The sequence below is a fragment of the Marmota monax genome, unplaced genomic scaffold (assembly GCF_021218885.2).
Source record: "Marmota monax isolate L192 unplaced genomic scaffold, Marmota_monax_Labrador192_F-V1.1 WCK01_AAM20220418_F8-fsc00044, whole genome shotgun sequence".
Lineage (NCBI taxonomy): Eukaryota > Metazoa > Chordata > Mammalia > Rodentia > Sciuridae > Marmota > Marmota monax.
This window is the reverse complement of record NW_026695198.1, coordinates 15208309-15230881: the sequence shown is the minus strand read 5'-3', so window position 1 is coordinate 15230881 and position 22573 is coordinate 15208309. Positions and strand designations below refer to the sequence as shown.

Genomic DNA, 22573 nt, shown 5'->3' with positions numbered 1-22573 from the left:
TAGACTTCATATACACATACATATATTTTAAGAATTAGTTCCTCCTTGTATGCCAAGTAGGATGAATTAAGAAATAGATTATGAATCACAATTTACCATCTTGTGCTTGCTTATTCTTATATGAATGTTTTGATGATAATTACATAGGCTAACATAAATAATCCTAATAGTTTATATCCCTCTTACAGATTTTATTAAACAAAGGAGAGCAGGACTGAATGAGTTCATTCAGAACTTAGTCAGATACCCAGAGCTTTACAACCAGTAAGTAATTTTTATTATGTTCTAAAGAGACAGTGAAATGAAACCTAAAAATATTAATAAGCCTCAGACAGATTTTATCCTATGAAATGTTATTGTGCTATGTATGTTTGTAAAATCTTCCTGAAGCATTTCCCTTCTTGTTTTTATTTTGTTTGTTTTTTTGGCAATGCTGGGAAATAAACCCAGGGCCTTATGCATGCCAATGCCAGGCATTCTACCACTGAGCCTCATCCCCAGCCCCTCCTCCTGTTGTGTCTTATCCTCTTTCCCTTCAACAACTTGTCTTAGTGATTTTCTTCCTTTCTTTTGTTCTTTATAAATTTATAAATTAAACTTGAAAGAAATTTGCATGATACAGTTAAAACATTTTGCTAATTATTTGATATTTATCCCTGCCTTCAAAAAATATTTAAGTACCCACTATATACATTGGGAATATAAAGCTAAATGAACACTGTCCCTGCCTTCTAGTGGTTCTATCTAGTGGAAGAAACAGATAGAAATAGGGAACTGAAGCCAGGTAATTTTTATGATAGAGATGCTAGAAGATAATAGAAAAATGTGATCTGCTGTGCTCATGGACCTGAAGGATGTGTAATCATCCAAAAAAGAACACAAAGATAGGGAGAGCATTCAAGCCAAATGGAGTGTTACCTATTAACAGAGGATGCAAAAGCCTGAAACATCAAGATGTTAAAGTATTTACATTGCATGGTACCTGGAACAAAATAGATTTTCAGAAAGTAGATGAAACTGAAGGCATTGGCAGGATTCAAGCACATATTGTCACCATGTTCTCTGCTACCACCACAGGCTTCCAGCCCTCATCACAGTATTCCATGCAGCCATGTAAGATGAAGGTATTACCTAGCCCTGTGTGTATCTTGTGCTAATGAGTTTAAGTTTCCTTCTGTAGGCCAGCAGCTCCAGATGAGGGGAGGAGGTAGGTCAGAAATACTTAGGAAATGATAGGCAGAACTGTGGTTTCATTTGTTTCTTAATTTTTAAGCCTGATGGTTTATTCTTGGGCATTGATTGTGTTGTGATTTGTAGCTTATATGTGTGTATAATCCCAACTAATCTGGAGGGCTGAGGCAGGAGGATTACAAGTTCAAAGCCAACCTCAGCAATTTAGTGAGACCCTTTTTCAAAATTAAAAATAAATAAGTAAGTAAATAAATAAATAAAAAGGGCTAGGGATGTACCTCAGTAATAGAGTACCCCTTGTTCAGTATCCAAACAAACAAACAAACAACAATAAAAAAAGAAGAAGAAGAAGAAAAAGAGGATAAAATAAAATATCAGGGAGCTTTTTACATTACACAGATAGGTTCAGATCACCTATTTGTGTAATGTAAAAGTTGCATTTTTACATTGACAATGTTGAACAGGATAAATGTTTATCAGATTTTTCAGAATCTCAACACTGAAGAACTATATTTTTGAGCAGTTTTAATTTTTGTGTCTGTGGTATGGTGAATTAAACCCAAGGCCTTGCACATGCTAGATAAGCACCCTACTGCTCAGCTGCATTCTCAGCCCTGAGCCATTTTTCTAAAAATGACGATTGCCGTTTATATAGTACTTTACAGTTCATGGAGGACTTCTTCCATTCTGAGTAAGTGCTCTGATCTTTTTAAGCTTATTTTAATTTACTAAATTATTTATTTAATTTACTAAATTAACCAAAATATTATGACTGGACCCCGTCTGACATGATCTGCCTATGGCTATGTTTCCCCCTCATAATCACAGAACAAGGTTCATGGAGGTCCTGCTCTTGTAGTAGTAGCACCAGGATTGCCAGTGCAGTAAAAACAGTGCTTTTTATTTCAAAGTTGAAGAGCATTCTTTGAGAGTTCCCATGTCAGGACTATTCCTCTGCAACGAGCCTTTTATTATTTGGTTCTTTGTATATATATTTTTTTAACCTTATGCCATTTCCCTAGCACAAGTTTTATGTTGTCTTCATTTTGTATCTACTCTTCCAACCCCTAATTTTTGCTGTATGCAGGGGAGATTTCTTTAAATTGGCATATCAGTGGCAAGTGTTAGTCAAAACTTCCAACAACTAAATGCTGAGTATTCATTCTGGCCCTTGAACTGTGCCATTATAAAGATTTTAATGTTTAGCATCAAAATTAACTAAAAACAATTTTGTTATTTTTAATTACCAATTTTAAAAATATTGAACTGTAAAACACATAATTTGTAAGTATGCAACCAATGGATTTTTTTTAAAACATACACCTGTATACCTTGTAACTCTGCCATGCCATTCAGGATAGTAAGACATGAACAGCACCCCAAAAATAAGTAGCCAAGAGTTTTTTAAACTTAATTATTTTTTCCTTTTTGCACTTCCTCCCTTCCTTTCTTATGCCATTAACAAATCTTTTGTTACACAATGTGCAAATATTGTGCTGGTGATATAAAATTATTTATATAATGTATTAGCATTTAATGCTAACCAAGGCTGAAAGAGTCTTTAGGATGTTCATATACTGTTAAGAGAGAATAAATTGGTACAGCCCCTTTGGAAATCAGTTTAACAGATTATATTTGAAGTCTTAAAATTGTTTATAATTTAGACCAAGTGTTTTTAATTTTAAAAATCTATCCTGAAAATCATAAATTCAGTTCTAGGATTTGGCACAAAGATTGTCAGTTGTAACATTATTTGTAGTAGTGAAAATTGTGTAGTAAAAAGTTGGAAGCCACTATGTATCCTAAAGTGGAAAAATTTGAATAACTTTCAGTGCATCTGTATTTTACATCATACATCTATAAAAACTCATTGTTTACAAAGAGCTTTTAACAACACAGGAAAATGTTTTTGCTGTAATTTTTAAGTAAAAAACAGTAAGATACAAATTTTCCAGAGAAAAACACCAAATTAAAGTTTGCCAAAGTGTTTAATAGTGGTGGCCTCTGTGTGTTAAGATTGAAGATCCTTTTCTCACCTTTAATTTTTTTTTTTTAATGGTAACAGGGATTGAACCCAAGGGCATTTAAACATTGAGCCTCTATCTACTTTTTATTTTTTATTTTTTGAATATTTATTTTTTAGTTGTAGATGGATACAATACTTTTATTTTACTTATTTATTTTTATGTGGTGCTGAGGATCGAACCCAGGGCCTCTCATGTGCTAAGTGAGCGCTGTACCACTGAACCACAACCTCAGCCCCTTATTTGTTATTTTGAGACAGATCTCACTAAGTTGCTGAGGGCTTCACTAAGTTGCTGAGGCTGACTTTGAATTTGCAATCCTCCTGCCTCAGCCTCCTATTAGCTGGGATTATGTACCACCATACCTGGTTAAAATTGTTGACTGAGATAGAATTCACTATTTTAACTATTTTAAATTGTAGAATTCAGTAGTTTTTAATATATTCACAATGTGCAACCATCATTACTGTCATCCCAAGTTTAATGTGACGTTTCTACCACCCCGCAAAAGGAATACCTCCACATTCTTTCTTCCTCCAGTTCTTGGCAACCACTAACCTACTTTTTAATCTCTAAAGACTGCTGATCTGAAACATTTCTATATATTTTTTGTTGTTGTTGTAGATGGACACAATATCTTTTATTTTATTTCTTTATTTTTATATGGTGCTGAGGATGGAACCCAGTGCCTTACATGTGCGATGCAGATGCTGTATCACTGAGCTAACCCCAGCTCCTCTTTCCAACTTTTATTTTGTGGGGTGCGTACCAGGAATTGAATTCAGGGACACTTGACCAATAAGCCACTTCCCCAGCCCTATTTTGTATTTTATTTAGAGACAGGGTCTCACTGAGTTGCTTAGCACCTCGCTTTTGCTGAGACTGGCTTTGAACTCGCAATCCTCCTGCCTCAGCCTCCCAAGCACTGGGATTACAGGCATGCACCACTGTCTTGGCTCTTACCAACTTGATATTATTATCTTTCTAACTTTTGCCAGTTAATGAATATAAAGTGTTACTTCATAATCATTTAATTTGTATTTCTCAGATTTCATAGTAAAGTTAGCATCTTCACAAATTTGCTTGGTGTTTGGGTTTCCTCTTCTATGAACTGATTATATCTTTGATATTTGTTGTGGTCCCTGTTTATTAAAAAGTTAATTTAATTATTCCTTTTACAATAAAGAATTTTAATACATTTTGCTTAGCTTTCTTGTTATAAATGCTAAAATAGTGATTTCTCTTTTGATTTTTAAAGTGGAGAAAGTCTCTAGACATGCTTTCAAGCTCATAATAAAATTAATTTTTGTTTTTAGTCCAGATGTCAGAGCATTCCTTCAAATGGATAGCCCCAGACATCAGTCAGATCCATCTGAAGATGAGGATGAAAGAAGTACTCAGAAGGTAGTAAGAGAAATTATGGTTTTTTTTTTAACAGAAAAATTACTATTCCCCCAAAATGAAATTAGCTACTTTAGGATGACATTTATTCAAAAGGAAGTCATTTTGTGCATAGATTTTTATCTGTAGTAGATTTTCTTACTCTTGAGGATTCCAAATCCAAAAAACAATATATATACCAATTACTGATCACTATTTCTTAGAAAATGCACTATTTCTTATAAAATACTTTTTATAGTAAACAATCTAATGCAAGTTAAAGAAAAATTTGAAAATAAAAGGTAAGAAGAAAAAAACTACCCATATTATTGCCACCCAGACCTAGTAATTTTAACATCTTAATGATTTTCTTTTCAGAGTTGTCTTAATGTGTAAGATTTTTTAATTTGTCTAAATTACATAGTGTGTATAACTTTATATTCTGCTTTCTTCAGTTTATATAATTTTTTTTTACCATTGTATATATTTGTCATCATCATACCTGAAACTATTGTTTTGAATTTTGGTCAGCAGGAAGGACCTTATTCAACAAAAATATATATCCCTTCCTTGGCATTGTCAGGGTTTTTTGTATAAAATAGTATACCTGTATCAGTTGGCGTTCACTTGTATATATTTATTTTTTTAAACACTTTAAAAAAATTTTTGTAGTTGTAGATGGACAGAATGCCTTTATTTTATTTGTTTATATATTTATTTTTTATGTGGTGCTGAGGATCAAACCCAGTGCCTCACGCATGCTAGGCAAGTGCTCTGCCACTGAGCTGCAGCCCCAGCCCTCCACTTTTATTTTTGTTCTATATATACATAGTCATCAGGCATCTCCAATAATTAGGCTATTCTTAATTTTTATAGTAGATTGAGATAGCAAATAAGTAAAATAAGCTTGTGTCTTATGAAGATATTTCCCACATTTACCTTTGAAAGCTATGGGTAAAGGTAAATTATGATAATATAATAACAAATTCTATATAAATAAGATAGTACCTTTATAATTCAGAATTTATTAACTATTGAATATGTATAAGAAACTTAGAAGAGTTTTATTGAAGTCATTTTTCTTTATAGTGTCTTTTAATTGTGTTATGGTTCTACTTTGGTGTTTTAAAAGATAATAGTATGAGGGCTAGAGTTGTAGCTCAGTGGTAGAGCACTTGCCTAGCACCTGTGAGGCACTGGGTTCCATCCTGTGCACCACATAAAAATAAATAAAGGTATTGTGTCCATTTACAACTAAATTTTTTTTTTTAAAAGATAATAATGTGAATTGGAACATTAGAGCTAAAGTCTTGGAAAATAGACATATTTCTTTTATGCGACTTCTTTTTAGCATTTTTAGTTTGATATTTTTTATTGATTTTTTTAAATAAATGACAGCGGAATGCATAATAATTCATAGAAAGTAATATTTTTCCTTCTCTGATGCCCCAGGAGAATTCCCAGTTAAGAGAACAGAGTTAACTCTGGCATCTCTGACATGGTTGCTCCTAGGACAATGTAAAAGAATATTTTTATTTTATCTCCATGTACCTAGTCAGGAAACAACAGCAACAACAAATGGGGAAACATTTGCATAAGAAGAAAAGGTTTTTCCAACTTTGATGCTAATAGAAAATGAATTTTATTGGCTTTTGTGTGAGTGAGAGAAAGAAAATATTATGCTGGAGATTGAATCCTCAGTCTCACATATGCTAGGCAAGCACTGTACCACTGACCTATCCCCAGTCCATGAATGAAACTTTTAAAGGAGAGATTTTTATTTCTCTACCTAATTAACAAAAGTATAAAGTAAATAAAATGCTGCAGGACTGATGAAGACAGGTACAACAAGAACCATTGGGCATTACTGGTGTCATTATGATTTTATGCAACTCTTCGGGAAAACAATTCATTATGTATCAAGTTTTTATTTGATTCTATTCACTTAGGAATTTATGCAAATGAATTCCTTACACAGGGAAAAAAGGATGCTATTTCAGTATGATTTATATAAACATTAAAATCAATTTTTATTATCAATCAGATAGCTTCTCCACATATGATTATGTATTTTAAAGAATTTTAAGGTAATATTTTAATCTTTTAAGGTAATATTTTAATCTTTGGCATGCTATTAAGTAAATTCAGTATGTAAAAGTTTGATGAAAAAAACTATATACATATTCACACAGCATGAACAACAATCAGTTTTAAATAGATATACAAAGACTTAAAAATGAAATTATTGTAAATATTTGCAGAATCATCTGTTGGTAAGGTTGTAGATATTTAAAAACATTTTTTCTAGTATTTTTTGTGTATTCCAATTATGGATTTATACTTTAATTTTAAAAGATTAAACTATTTAAATAATATTTTAAGAATAAAATCCATTATATCTGGGCATAGTGGCACATGCCTATAATCCCAGCAGCTGAGAAGGCTGAAGCAGGAGGATCACAACAGGTTCAAAGCCAGCCTCAGCAAAAAGCAACTCACTGAAACTCTGTCTCTAAATAAAAATACAAAAAATACAAAAAAGGACTGGGGATGCATAGTGGTTGAGTGCCCCTGAGTTCCATCCCTGCTACAGAAAAAAAAAAATTATTGTAACTATGATTTTCCATATTTTGCTTGCTACTTATGTGAGCATATTGCTGGTTTAAGTCATTTGGAAAATGTAATTATTTATTAAAAACATTTAGGTGGATAACTAAATGAAGTTCATAGCTGGAAGATATCTTGGAGGACATCTGGACCCCTGCTCCCTTATTTAAAAGGAGAAATAGAGGTTAAGAGAAGTCAAGAATGATTTCATGATTTTATGATTTCATTTAGTCTTCATTCTATTAATATACTGTACTCACAATTTAATGATTTGATGTCATCTTTTAAAAATAGGTATGTAGGGCTGGGGTTGTGGCTTAGTGGTAGAGCTCTTGAGGCACTGGGTTCAATTCTCAGCACCACATATAAATAAGTAAATAAAATAAAGGTCCATCAACATCTAAAATATTTTTAAAATAGGTATGCATGTGTAAGGCCCTGGGTTCAATACCAAAAAAAATAATAATAAAGAAAAATTATTTTCATCATTTTAGGAATGTACTCCACTAATAAAGTTGTTGCCAAAAAGTTAAATTTCTAACTATATATTAATTCAGGGGACAAATTGTTTGTTATTTAATCGACATTTACTTCTCTGACATATGAAAAAAATGTTTCATTGAATGGAAAAATGATCCAGTTATCTGTACATTCACGAAAAGAATAAGTGTATTGAGATTTAAACGTTGTTTGAATTATGTTGTGGGGTGCTCTGCAACACTAATATTTAAATATAAAAAGTTACTCTCGTGTTACAATTATGCCACTACAGAGCAGGTCTCCTTTAATGTACCTCAGAGTATTTATACATTTTTTCATCTTTTGCTATTTTGATTTCTGGGAATTGAGAATTTATTACATGAAGATTTTTCATATAAAGGTATTGGTAGGAAATAAATTTTAATTGTAACTATAAAGCCAGTGCCAATGTTGTTTTTTCATAAGAAACTTACTATACTTCAGAACTTTAAAGAGGTGATAGTATTTGCCATTAAATTTAAAAATACTGTCTTCTGAACATTATAAGTTTGAAACGAATTTAAATAAAAATATGTATAACATGTGTCTCTAAAAGAAATTTAGTAAGATAAAATGTTTTTAGTTCTGATTAGAGAGGAAATTTTAAAAGCTTTGTTCCTATTTATAGCTTATACGAAATGCAATTATATAGGACTCTTGTAAAAGTATACATACTTAGAGCATTTATAACTAATTTAATTCTCTAAATATATAAAGAACTTCAAAGAGAATTTGAAGCATAATTTACCTGTACTTGGCTTTTGTGAAATACGTCTACTTTGGACTGGGATTGTAGCTTGCTGAAGGAGCATATGCTGGAGGCACTTGGTTTGATCCCTAGCATCACAAAACAAAACACTCACTCTGACATGATCACTAGATTAATCTTTCAGAGTTTTGAGCTAAATTTCTCGTGAACTATTACTAATGAGCCAGAATCTTTTATTAGTTAAACTGCTTTATGGCATGTTAGGTGAGTATAGGTTTGTTTCAAAGTTAATACCAGAAATTAAATTTACTATATTAATGGTTGCGAAGAGAATGGCCTATTTAAAATTTTGCTAAAACTGTGATGCTGGAATCAGAAAAATACTGTTGTCTGTATTTGCTTTAGAAATCAATTTACTGATCATCAAATTAAAACTGAAAACCCAATATTGATAGTCATCATTGCCATAATCCTATCACTTTCTGTATTATTAATGAACTATTTAAAAATTTGAAAAACAAATAGCCTTTTTAAACCAGTTTTCAAAATGTGAAAAAGATTTCCTCTTAAATTATAGTTTCAGTGCCCATCTCTTTCAAGCAGTTTTCTTTGCTTTTACTGCATTCATTTGCCAACTTTATGATTGATTTTTGGCTTACCTTTTTCCTTAACAACTGCTCTTGAAAGTTATGATGAAATGATTATTTATATTGTTCCCAAATACATATGTGCAGTTATTAAGAATTTTGTACTTTATAATAAAGTTTCTTTAACATATACTGATAGCTATAATAATTGACTGATAATCTTTGAAACTCCAATAAGAATGCTATTGTTTTTTTCTCCCCATTCAAACAGCTACACTCTACCTCACAGAACATCAACCTGGGACCAACTGGAAATCCTCAGTAGGTTTAATTATTTCAAGCAATCTTTTGATGACATTTTAGGAAGATCTTCTTTAAGAGCATGAAGATATATGTAAATTATACCAGTTTAACAGAGGGGGGCTATAATATATGACTGTAATTACAGTGAAAATAGTACTATCATATGCTTGACTCACCTAGTGTTCTAGTTTTTCATTGCTTTCAGTAGAGCCCTTCTAAAGGGCTATTTTTTTTAACCCATAAGTTGTTAATTAGATTTTGTCATTTTCACTGTTCTGATTGTGTGTGTGTGTGTGTGTGTGTGTGTGTGTAAAAAATCAGTTGACCATATTTTCCAACAGACCATAGGTCCTGTGGGGTATTCTTCGGAGGGGTGGAAATTGTCACAGACTGAACTGGTATTCATCTGATACTCAGTGTTGTTGGTGCACCCTAGTTGTTAGCCAACTTGTTCCTTAGGTGTCACTAATGTTAAAAGGTTTTAAACTTTGTCTGATTTCTCTCATATTTCCATATTTATCTGAGCACAGGGGAGACATTTTAAAGAACACATTCTGAGAAATGTTGAACAGGACCAGAGATGGCAAATAGAGACACCATCTTGAGAACACACAATACAAAGGATTCCAGGCTGCTGCCTGAGTCAGTTTGATAAGCACCCAGATTGATTAGTGATGTCTGTAATGGATTAGAGGAAGAATGTAGTATTGTCATCCTAATTTGGATTAACTCCACAGCAATCTTTTATCCCAGGACACATTGCTTTCTCTACCCTTTTCTACCAGGAGAGTGAGTATATACTGATGGAAGAAGTGAACCAAGGATTAGATCCTGGGATACTTCAACATCATGAGGTCAGGGAAGAAACTGGTAATGGAGAACAAGAAGTCAGGAAGGTAGGAGGAAAACCAGGAATGTGGTGTCCTAATGTCAGAAGAAGAGAATGTCTCAAATAAGAGGGAGTAATTAAACTCCATTAGTATTGCTGATAGGGCCAGTTAGATAAAGACTGAAAATTGACTACTGGATTTAGTAAATCATTGGTGATTTTTGTGAGCAGTCTCAATGGTGTTGGGCACAAGACCTTGATAGGGAAAGGGTTTACAAGAGAACTAGAGAAGAGGACAGCAGTATAGACCACTGCTGGAGGAGTTTAGAACACATACTAGGGCTAAGGGTTGCTGCAAAGGAAACCAAAGAAAGGGAATAGAAAAGGAAGTTTTAGTTCTGAGCATTCTTTGCTGTCATTCATAGCATTGAACAAAATGTCATAACAAAATGGATATTTGCTTTCAATTAAGAGTTCCTTACCAACAGTTAACCATGGGACCTTAGCCTCTCTGCTGTGGGATTTCATTTTGTACTGTTACATTTGTTTGCTTTTGATGGCCCCTGCCATGTCCCATCCCACTCCTACCATACTGGGCATTAAATCCAGGGACCCTGTACCACTGTGCTACATCCCCAGACCTATTTATGTATGTATTTATTTATTTATTTTTGAGATAGGATCTCACTTGCTGAGGCTGCCTTGAACTTGGAATCCTCCTGCCTCAGCCTCCTGAGTCACTGAGATGACAGACGTGTTCCACCAAGCCATCTTTGCTTTTGTTTAAAAAATTATTTTAATATTTTAGCATATCAAGATCAAATCAGTCCAAAGACAGGTTTTTAAAGAAGAAAAAAAATCTAAATTTAGTTAAATATTTAACTCATTAAACTTTTCCTGTTACTATTTAACCTTGTCCTGGTGATATTCTCAGCTATGAATTGACTTTTTATTTTTGTGTGTATGTGCTACTGGGGATGATACCCAGGGGTGCTTTACCACTGAGCACTACATCTATAGCCCTTTTTATTTTGAGACAGGGTCTTGCTAAATTGCTTAGGCTGGCTTCAGACTCGTATTTCTCCTGTCTCTGCCTCCCAAGTCACTGAAATTACAGTCGTGTACCACTATGCTGGGCTGTCTTTTTTTTTTAATTTTAATCAGTTGATGGAAATTTCAAATCTAAATAGAATTATTCCCTTTCTTTAGTACAACTTAGTAATTCAGACTGTCATGAAAGAAATAGGTCTTCTGGCTATTTAAGCTCAACTTTCTGCTGTTCATTGTGTATGCTTACATATAGCCAGTGCTCTTATTACCTGATAGTTTAAAATAAACAAAAGGACAATCTTGGTATTCTCTTGGCTTTTCTGTTCCTATCTTTCCTATATAAGCATTCAAGAGAATGAGCTTTTAACTTTAATGTAAAATACGTGATTTTTATGTAAAACTCTTAATATAAAGACTTCACTCTAAAGTTTTCTTTGCATCTTTACTAGGTGTTGCAACTGGTAATTTTTTTTTCAAAAGAATTGTCAAGCAGGGGCTGGGGTTGTGGCTTAGTGGTAGCGTGCTCATATGCAGGGCGCTGAGTTTGATCCTCAGCACCACGTAAAAATAAAATAAAGGTTGGGGCTGGGGATGTGGCTCAAGTGGTAGCGCGCTCGCCTGGCATGCGTGCGGCCCGGGTTCAATCCTCAGCACCACATACAAACAAAGGTTTTGTGTCCGCCAAAAACTAAAAAATAAATAATAAAATTCTCTCTCTCTTTCTCTCTCTCTCTCTCTCTCTCTCTCTTTAAAATAAAATAAAGGTATTGTGTCCAACTACAAAAAAAAAAAGAATTGCCATGTAGTCCTTGGAGTATATAATATATGGTTATTTAGTTTCCTTATTAACAACATTGGTGAGGCTCATGGTTAATAAAATTGACAGAAGCTACTTTGAACTCACAACTGTGTGTGTGTGTGTGTATGTGTGTGTGTATTCTGTTTAGAGATATATCTCCATCCTTTTCTCCCAAAGAGAATATTATTGAAGTCCCTCTTAAATAGAACTTAATGGGACTTATAAAAAGGAAGGTATAAAATATTTTATGTAATCAGAAAGTAGATATTATTACTTACATAAAAAGATGAAATAATACTAGTATAAAAAACAGGAATCGCCATACGTAAGTATCTTGAACCTAAATTTATTTATTAAAGAATGTGGTGCTAGGTGAAAGCACATGAAAGGGAGTACAAAAAGAAACAGAAGGGGCTGGGGTTGTGGCTCAGTGGTAGAGTGCTCACCTAGCATGTGCAAGGCCCTGGGTTCGATCTTCAGCACCACATAAAAATAAAATAAAGATATCGAGTCAGTCTACAACTAAAAAATATTTAAAAAGAAAATGGAGGCAGGCCTCAGGGACCAGCACCACAGGGGCACATCTGAGGGGGGAAAAGCCAGTGGGCCACCACAGGGGGGCTACCACAAGGGTCTGGGTTTTTAGCAGAGCCAAATCACTGGAGGAGTTAGTTATTTTGGGCAGGCAGGGCCAGGTCATGGGAGCAGTTTTGGTGGCGGCATCTTTTAGGGCTGGGTGGGGCAGGGCAGGTAGGGGAACAGTAAGGGAAGTTCTTCAGGGCTTATTTTCCATATCCTTCACTAGGAAATGTTTAAGTTAACATCTTTCTAATTTGTAGGAGGCTAATTCTTGTCATTGTTGATTTATTTCAGTGCGAAGCCAACTGACTTTGATTTTTTAAAAGTTATTGGAAAAGGCAGCTTTGGCAAGGTAAGAATGTTTTTGTTTTGTCATTCAGTGAATAAGTACTTAAGAAATGCATTTTGGGGCTGGGGATATAGCTCAGTTGGTAGAGTGCTTGTCTTGCATGTACCAGGTCCTGGGTTCAATCCTAGCACCCAAAAAAAAAAAAAAAGAAAGAAATGCATTCTTATATGTGTGAGCCATAGGACTTTTTTGTTTGAAGGATATGAAGTTAAGATTCATTCCTACAAATAGGAAAGATGTTAACTTAAACATTTCCTAGTTAAGTGATAACAGAATAATTAAGGAAATAAGCCATCTACTCAATTTCTAAAATAAAGTTTATTTATTGAACAAGTATTTGTTGAGTACCTACTATGTGCCAAGTACTCATGTGGGCACTGTTTAGATACTGTTGAAAAACCTGACATGTTTACTACTTTTGTGATGCTTACCAGCTAGTGGGGAAAATAGTCCACTAAAATTTTTTAGTCATAGCTGGGGATAGTGCATGTCCGTAATTCCTGCTATCTGGGAGACCGAAACGGGGGATCCAAAGTTTTGGCCTGTCTCAGCAATTTAGTGAGACCCTGTATCAAAATAAAAAGTAGAAAGGGCTAAACAGAGCTCAGTGATAGAAGTCCCCTAAGTTCAGTTTCCAGTATCAGAAAAAAAATTTTGCTATCAAGTGAACATAAACAGTAAAGGGCAATGATAGAAATGAAGACTAGGGTGAAGTGACAGAGGAAAATAGGGCAGCTATAGGGGGGATCTCTACTTAGATGTATCCATCAAGGATGGTGTCTTTGAAGATATGCTATTTAAACTGAAGCTAGAAAGACAAAAATAAGCATTTGTAAATAGGAGTTAGAGAAGGGAAGGAATGTGCAAAAACCCTGCTTATTCTTATACAGTATCACCTGAATTGTTGAACTGTACTATGGAAGGAGAACCACTTAAGGTTACCAGGAAAAGTGTCATAGATAATTTAACAAAATCATCTAATATATTTAAGGGCTTTTTGCATTATTTTTCAATCTGTAGTAAAAATGAATATGTATGTGTTTATTTATATTTTGGTGTCTGTGGTCGTCTATTTTTTTAATTCCCTTGAGACCAGAAACTGACCAATTAAACCCATGTGTATTTATTCATTCACCAAATATATGTTGACCAATTTCTATATGTTGGGCATTATGCTACTATTAAGCAACAGAAAGCTAGAAGGATTACTCTAAAAATGCTTGTAATCTGTTGGGATGCTAGTCTGTCATTAAAAACAAAAGCATTAGCCAGGATCTGTGATGAATGCCTGTAATCCCAAATACTCGGGAGGCCAAGTCACGAGGATCGGTAGTTCAAGGCCAGCCTGTATAATATTGTGAGACCCCCTTCCCATCTCAAAAACAACAACAACAAAAAAGGCATTGTGTTTTGGAAATATCATTCTTAGATCTAGAGTCAAACAGAATTCATTCTTGCATATAATGTGAGGTATAGAGTCACAGCTCATTTCTTTCCATGTGGATATTTAGCTGATTCTTGCAGAATGTATAAAAAGATCATTCTTTCCCCAGTGATCTGCAGGGTCACCTTCATCGTGTATTCAGTGTTCACATATGTACAGATCCATATTTAGATTTTATAGTTTGTATTTCTGTTTCTAGATTTTATATTTTGTTCCCTTGATCCTGATACCAGTGTCACATTGTCTTGACAACTGTTGCTTAATATCCAACAGAATAAGTTCTTTAATCCTTGTTCTTCTTCAAGAGGCCATTCTTAGCCTTTCTACATATCTGTATAAATTCTAGAGTCCTGTCAATTTCTGCAAAAAATCAGTTGGAATTTTATTTGGATCAGATTGAATCTATAGATAAATTTGGGGAGAATTGGCATCTATAACATTGAGTCTTTCAATCCATGATCATGTTGTAATCTTGTTATTTTAGTTTATTTTTAAGTTTTCTTCAATAATATTTTAGTGTTCTCTGTAGAATCTTTTACACATATCTTTAACTAGATTTATTCCTAGGTGTTTCTTTTTGATACTGTTGAAACATGGTTTAAATTATTGAAGCTGAATATAGGCATTACCTGTGAAACATTTGTTCTTTGCTTAGCTCTCTAAAAGAAATGCATGTACACTTGGAAAAGCATGTACAAACATGCTTGTAGAATCATTATGCGTGACCAATCTAAATAACTATAGATGAAATAGTGAATACATATTGTAATGGAATATTCTGCATAGCCATGAAAACTATGTTACCTGCCACAACATGAATGAATATTATATAATTTGGAGTCAAAGAAATAAAAAACAGACAATCTTATATGTTTAATTTCAGTTACATAAAATTTTTAAAAGGACAAAACTTAGCAATTATCGCAAGTTGAGATAGTGGTACTTACCTTGAGGAGGAGGTGCACGAGTTATGACTGGAGTGGGGCAAGAAGGCTTCATGTTACTTATGTGTTTTATTTGACCTGGATAGTGGTTACACATAGATGTATTCACTGTAAAAAATTTATTGAGCTGTGCTGACCTTGTGGGTTGTTCTATACATATGCATATTTAATAAAAATTTTAAATCTTACAAAATGGCAGTGAGGTGCAATAAACCAAAGAATAAAAATACACAAATAGAAGGAAAAGCAAACATGAAAACTTACATTCTACTGGAAAAATACGTAATAAACTGAAAATAAAGGTAGTCCAGTTTGTCTATTTGACTTCTTAACCAGTGTGTTGTCCAAATCTGTCAACCTACTGAAAAATTGGCCTAGGTATTCTAATTGCCACATTCCTTGAAGTATTTTCTGGGAATGAATTGAACATGAACCATTTGAAATACTGGAGAAGGAAAGGCCAAGCAGGTGGTAGTTGTCAAGAAGAGGAAAAAAAGTTTTAAGAAGTAACATTCAACAGAGTCAAATGCTATCAAGAACTAAAAACTGAGAAATGCGAAAAATGCAGTTGAGCAGTGGACATTTTCATACTGAAGATATTTTGACTCCATCTTTATGAACAAAACCTTTTTTTTTTTTAGTTGTAATCAGACACATACCTTTATTTATTTATTTATCTATTTATTTATTTTTATATGGTGCTGAGGATCAAACCCAGTGCCTCACACATGCTAGGCGAACACACTATCACTGAGCCACAACCCTGCCCCTGAACAAAACATTTTTAATAATAGACCTTATTGTATTTTATTAAGAGACCAAAGAACAGTTTTAGACATAGAGAAAAATTGAGCAGAAAATAGAGAATTCCCAGTGCTTCCCAATGCAGTTTGCCCTCTTATTAACATTGTATATTTGTATGGTACATTTGTCACAATTAATAAACTAATATTGACATTATTAATAGAAGTTTGTAATTTGTTCACATTTCCTTAGTTTTTGCCATGTGTCCTTTTTCTGTTTCAAGATCCTATCCAAGGGGCTGGGGTTGAGGCTCAGTGATAGAGCGCTTGCCTGGCATGTGTGAGGCACTGGGTTCAATTCTCAGCACTACCTATAAATAAAATAAAAGTCCATTGACCACTTTAAAAAAAAAAAAAGATCCCATCCAAGATAACACATTACATTTACTTCTTATGTCTCTTGGCTGTGACAACTTCTCCGACTTGCCTTTTTTTTTAATTTTTTTAGTTTTATTTGGACATAATACCTTTTATTTATTTTTACGTGGTGCTGAGGATCAAACCCAGTGCCTCTCACATGCTAGGTGAGCACTCTATCGCTGAGCCAAAACCCAGCCCTTGCCTTGTTTTCTGATGACATCAATAGTTTTGAGGATTACTGGACAAATATATTGTAGTATGCTCTACATTAAATTGTAGAATGTCCTATATATTGTGCTTGATGTTTTTCACATGTTTATACTGGAGTTACAGATTTGGGCAAAGAAGACCACAGAGGTATTAGAAATAAACTCCAGCAGTGTTGCTATTTTAGATCAGCTCAAAAAAAAAAAAAAAAAAAAAAAAAAAAAAAAAAAAAAAAAAAAAATTTGGGATATGTCTACTAATAGTTACACACCTTCAGCAGTAGAGCACTTACCAAATATGTGCAAGGCCCTGGGTTCCAGCACACATGCACACATTCTTCCTCAACTTTCAGGTGGTCTCAAATCCCTTATAGATGAGTCATACATTACCTAAGAGTGGGAACATGTTCTGATATGACTTCATCATTAAGAAAATGTCCTAGAAGGTACTCACATAAGCCACCTATATTCCTAAGTTATATGGTCTATACCATCATATTCGTGGTCCTTCATTGACCAAAATGTTAAGCAGTACACGACTATATTTGCAAAACTTTGAGAATGTCTTCCTTTTTCTGAGGTGAGATCTTCTAGGTTCCTTCTGACTTTTTATAGTATCTGCATGCAACCCAACCCATTGCAGAAATCAGTGATACATGGTGCTTCTTTCTCTGAACTCTTTGGAATTTAAAACCTACAAAATGAATGTAAATATAGAACAATACATTTGATAACCTAAAAATCATTTCCTGATTTTTTTTTTTTATATAGCCACGAGGTTTATATTATAGCCTCAATACTTTCTCCAGGCATTCTTCAAGACTCCGGGCTGACACACAGAGTTCTCATGCAGTGTAGATTGTGGCTCTTAAATTAATAAGATCTCATTATAGAAATGAATTCAGTAATGCTCAATTTTCAGATCAAAAACATTATCTAGATCCCTTGTGTACCTACTCTTTAGAAAATTTGAGACTTACTGGTTCATTGACAAGACAAGGGAATAATTCCTAGAAAAAGATTGAAATTTCTAATAGTTTGTACAATCTTTATAACAGGTTCTTCTTGCAAAACGGAAACTGGATGGAAAATTTTATGCTGTCAAAGTATTACAGAAAAAAATAGTTCTCAACAGAAAAGAGGTAAAATAAAATAGCTTTCATTTCTCCTGAGCCCATTTTCTTAATTAATAGAATCGTTTTCCTGGTGTCTAATACAAGTCGAACCTTTGCCTTTTTTTCCAGCAAAAACATATTATGGCCGAACGTAATGTACTCTTGAAAAATGTGAAACATCCATTTTTGGTTGGATTACATTATTCTTTCCAAACAACTGAAAAACTTTATTTTGTTCTGGATTTTATTAATGGAGGGGAGGTGAGTTTTGTAATTAGTTTTCTAATATTGATAATGGTTAGAAGAAAAAGCATAATTTTTTTGTAAGTTTTAAAATAGCAGCACATTATCAATAGCTGTTTGTTGAATAAAAACAATATTTGAGGGACAGAGTACAGTACAAGATGTGGAAAAGTGTTAACTTGGGGGCCTTAAGCATATGGCGTAGTGGGGAAGATTCTTAAAAGAAACTTATATAAATCTACAAGCCATGGATAGATTCATCACTAAGCTGTGTAGCAAGAGTGATATATTGACATTAGAATAAAACGTGGTATGTAATTAAGATAATGATCGTTTCAACAGTTTCATATAAATATCACTCCATCCTGTCATTTCTAAAATGTATAAACTATTAATCAGTGATCCTTTAATAAAAAGCCCCGTGATGAAGACAGTTGGAAAATGCTTCATGTTGTATCATCTATTTGGTCATTCATAGTGTATCAGCTTGTTAAACTTTGAGAACATCTGCCTTAAACAAAGGAGTTTTCTTTCTTTTTTATTTTTTTTTTTCTTTTATACTGGGGATTGAGCCCAGGGATACTCTACCACTTAGCTCAGCCCTTGTTTTTTTTATTTTTTTGTGATAGGGTCTCACTAAGTTGCTGAGGCTGGCTTTGAACTTGTTATCCTCCTGTCTGGGCCTCCTGAATAGCCAATATTACAAGCATGCACCACCGTGCCTAGTTTAAGTAAAGTATTTATTAAATGAAGAAAAATAATGTTTTTAAAAATATCAAAATTTCCTTTTTTGTTTGAACTAAATCTATTAATTATATTCCCCAAAACTCTGATTCAGAAGGATATTGAAATACACTTGGAAAATACTGCTAGAATAATTACAGTAATAGCTAACATGTGTCAAGTATTACTTAGGTTTCAGCACTCTGGCTCTTTGTATTATTTTATCTTAAGAACAATTTTATTATATAAGACAAACCCAGGCACAGAGAAGCCAGGTAGCTTGTTGGAATATGTGATAAATAAGAATTGGAGGCAGGAATTGAACTCAGGTGTCAGGTATTTTTCTAGGTTCTAAGTAGCTGACTACTCCTGTTCCTCTACTTCTTACCCTCATGGCTAGTTTGTTTGATCTTTGACCTGTGAATGACTCTAAAATTATTTTAACTAACAGATACTGTCATATTTTTACAAAGGAATATTTTTCCTCTGATACCAGAGGAGAGAAAGGAAAAAGGAGATTTCAGTATTAATGTGGTACATTTAACTGTAGATTAAAGAACTAGGAGGAAGATGAGTTTCTGTTCTGCAAATCTGAATAAGGATCAGACATAACCTTGGAGCAAGGTTGTAAAATGAATCTACTCAACTCTCTGCATCTATGACAAAAGTCCCTTAAGATCCAAAATAGAGACAAGATTTTAAGTCCTCCTCCAGAGATACAAATTAGCCCACATTGTTCCTACCTTGAAGGTTGTCACTTTATTTTGTGTGTGCTAAATACTAACAGATAATGAGACTTTACTGAGGACTTGGCACTTTGCAATTTACTTAAGTTTCAGGCTCTAGATTTAATCTAGACATCCTGACTGCAGAGTCTACTTTTTTTTTTTTTTTTTTTTGGTAGTACTGGGGATTGGACTCAGGGGGACTTTACCACTGAGCTACACCACCAGCCCTTTTTATTTTATTTTAAGACAAGGTCTCACTAAATTGCCCAGGTTTGCCTCGAACTGGCAATCCTCTTGCCTCACCTTCCCCAGGAGCTGGGATTTACAGGAGTGCACCACAGCGGCCAGCAACAAAGCCTTCTCTTACGTCCACCCACAGAAATATTTGTGTGAGACATGTAACTAAGGAGGAGATCCTACTGCATGTTTCCTGCTTTATCTGTGGTTTATTCATGCTGTTTTAGGACTTTACTTCTGAGCCCTTTTTACACAGTGACTGCTCATAAACTGAGTGACAGAGGTGGTAAGAGATAGGCTTGTCATCTAAAAGATGCACTTTGCTAAGAGAATGAAATAGAATGCAGTGGAGGGTGTAGGAGTTGAGTGGGGTAGGAGGCAGATGAGGAATAAAGATGAAGAGAAAGTACAGAGGCATCAGGTGCATGGTTTCTGAAAGGAAAGTGAGAAAGCAAGAGATGGGCAAACGAGAAATGAAGGACAGAGATCAGGCAGAGATCCACACAAAGATTTATTTGTCAAAGTTGACAAATAAAGGCCAACCCTTTATAGAGAGGAGAGAGGCCCCGAGATGTTCAGGTATTGAGCTTTTGTTGGGTAGGGGTTTGGAGGTGTAGCTGTGGCGCTGTGGGATAGGCTGGGGGTACTTGCATCAGAGGTAGATGGGTGAGAATAGCATGGGATTGGCTTAGGTTGATGGCACCATGGGGCTTTCCAGGGACAAGGGGTCATGTCCTTCTGGGATTGGCTTATGGTTATGGTACCATGGGGTAGGTCACTAATGGGGGTAAACTTATCTCATGAGATGGCAGTTAACATTTAAGATGGCTGCTCAAATGTTAAATCAAGACCCTATAGTTTCATCCTGTGTTCCCTACTGTTATTACTGTTATTTCCTCCTCATTTTCATACTTACACTTTAATCTTGACATGTAATATTATTTTTTGTGTACTTTCATCTCTTCAGAGCAAACTTAAATATCCAATAAGTCATATGATATTGGGTATATAAACAAGCCTTTCGGAGCTTAGCTTCCTCATTAATTTCGCAACTCAGAATTGTTGGATGGATTAAATTATGCAAGCACGGCAATTTTTTATTTACAAAGCAATCCATATGAGCTATTATTAGTGACATGGTTAGACTTTCATTTTAGTAATTCTATTAGCAATAGAATATTGAGCAAATGAGATTAGGAGATCAACAAATACAATATTCCAGTAATGTAGGCCACAGCTAGTAAGAACAGTGGTAGGGGTAAAAAAAAGAAAGTAGTCCAGAAATAATTAGATGATAAACAGAAGCTGGATACAAGGGCTAATGATAAAGGAACGGTGTAGGTAAATCCCAGGCCAGCCCCCATTTATCTTGGTCAGGATATATTATAACTGATCTTTACCACAACCTTTCAGAAGAAATTAAGATCTTTTCAAAATAATCTTTTATAATCAAAGAGGTTGAATGATTGAACACAAAAGAGAAGAGCCAGAATTTGAACCAAAATCTAATCAGCTTCAAATGCTCTTTCCACAATATCTTGTTACCTCCTGTGGCTAAGAGGGCTGAGGAGAACACAGTAGTAGCAGTAAGTCTGAGAGAAGACAAGAGTCTTTGTTTTAGACATTAAACTTATTTGCTTGTAAAATATTCAAGAAATAGTAGGAGATCTTTTCAGGAGCAGCTTCAAGCAGAGGCTTGGACTGGGAGTGTCTGTGTGTGAGACATCAACATAGAGGTGATGGGTAGAATCACTGGAATAGATAAGGTTTCCTGGGAAGGTTATTTGGAGAAAAATTAATAGTGGACCAAGGGTAGAAACTGTCTTCCCTTCAATGTTTGGAGCCAAAAGGAATACAGATGGAATTTTCCAAGATAGGAGAAGACCCAAGAAGAGATTATCATCTTGGAATCCTGGGGTCCGTTATCTTCCTGGGGGCAGATAATGTAATGGGCAAAGGACAGGTTGTGAGAAATAAAGTGAAATTGGGAAGTTTAAAAAAGAAATTAAAAAAAAAAAAGAAAGAAAGAAATGAACTGGAGCTGGGTGCAAGGCGCATGCCCCATGATCCCAATGGCCATGAGGATCATGAGTTCTTTTTTTTTTTTTTTGGATTGAACTCAGGGGCACTCAACCTCTGAGCCACGTCCCCTGTCCTATTTTTTATTTTCTTTAGAGATAGAGTCTCAATGAGTTGCTTAGTGCCTCACAGTTGCTGAGGCTGGCTTTGAATTTTTGATCCTCCTGCCTCAGCCTCCCTCAGCTGCTGGGATTACAGTCATGTGACACACTGTGCCTAGCAGGATCTCAAGTTCACAGCCAGCCTCAGCAATGTCAAGGTACTAAGCAACTCAATAACTCAGTGAGACCCTTTCTCTAAAAATACAAAATAGGGCTGGGGATGTGGGTCAGTAGTTGAGTGCCACTGAGTTCAAACCCCAGTACCCCAAAAAAGAAAAAAAAATGAACTGGAGAGTCCAGTTGCTATTCAGCTCCAGCCAGTTGCTATCACATTGAATTTAGGACTAATGGGGCAGAACTTCCCATTTTTATTCCTCCACAAGAAACTAAAACACAATTTTTAATCCACCCCCCACTACCAAATCCAAGTATTTAAATGTTCTCAACTAATTCAGATTTTTCTGAAACTAGAATCTGTCTCAAGCAAATTATATCTGTGAGTTATATTTGTTTTGCTAGCCACTACTATTTTTTTGTTTGTTGTTTAATGAAAAAGCAGTCCAGAAAGGCCCAGTAAGTTAATTCCATGGCAGTATCAAACTGTTGGTCTTCATTGATAACCTTTCCTAGAATAGTGGTCTGAAATGGTGAGGACACCACATTA

At 34.5% G+C, this 22573-nt stretch overlaps 1 protein-coding gene across 5 annotated transcripts in view; it reads left to right on the top strand.

Annotated features, from left to right (window-relative positions):
* Window positions 1-22573, top strand: part of Sgk3 (serum/glucocorticoid regulated kinase family member 3) — a 118157-nt gene that overhangs the window by 80773 nt on the left and 14811 nt on the right. For all 5 annotated transcript variants that reach the window (XM_046428569.2, XM_046428571.2, XM_058574012.1 and 2 more), the window contains 6 exons: window positions 189-264; window positions 4532-4619; window positions 9289-9338; window positions 12872-12929; window positions 17742-17825; window positions 17928-18059. In XM_046428569.2, the coding sequence (XP_046284525.1) occupies window positions 189-264; window positions 4532-4619; window positions 9289-9338; window positions 12872-12929; window positions 17742-17825; window positions 17928-18059 (488 nt within the window). The remainder of the gene's footprint in view (window positions 1-188; window positions 265-4531; window positions 4620-9288; window positions 9339-12871; window positions 12930-17741; window positions 17826-17927; window positions 18060-22573) is intronic.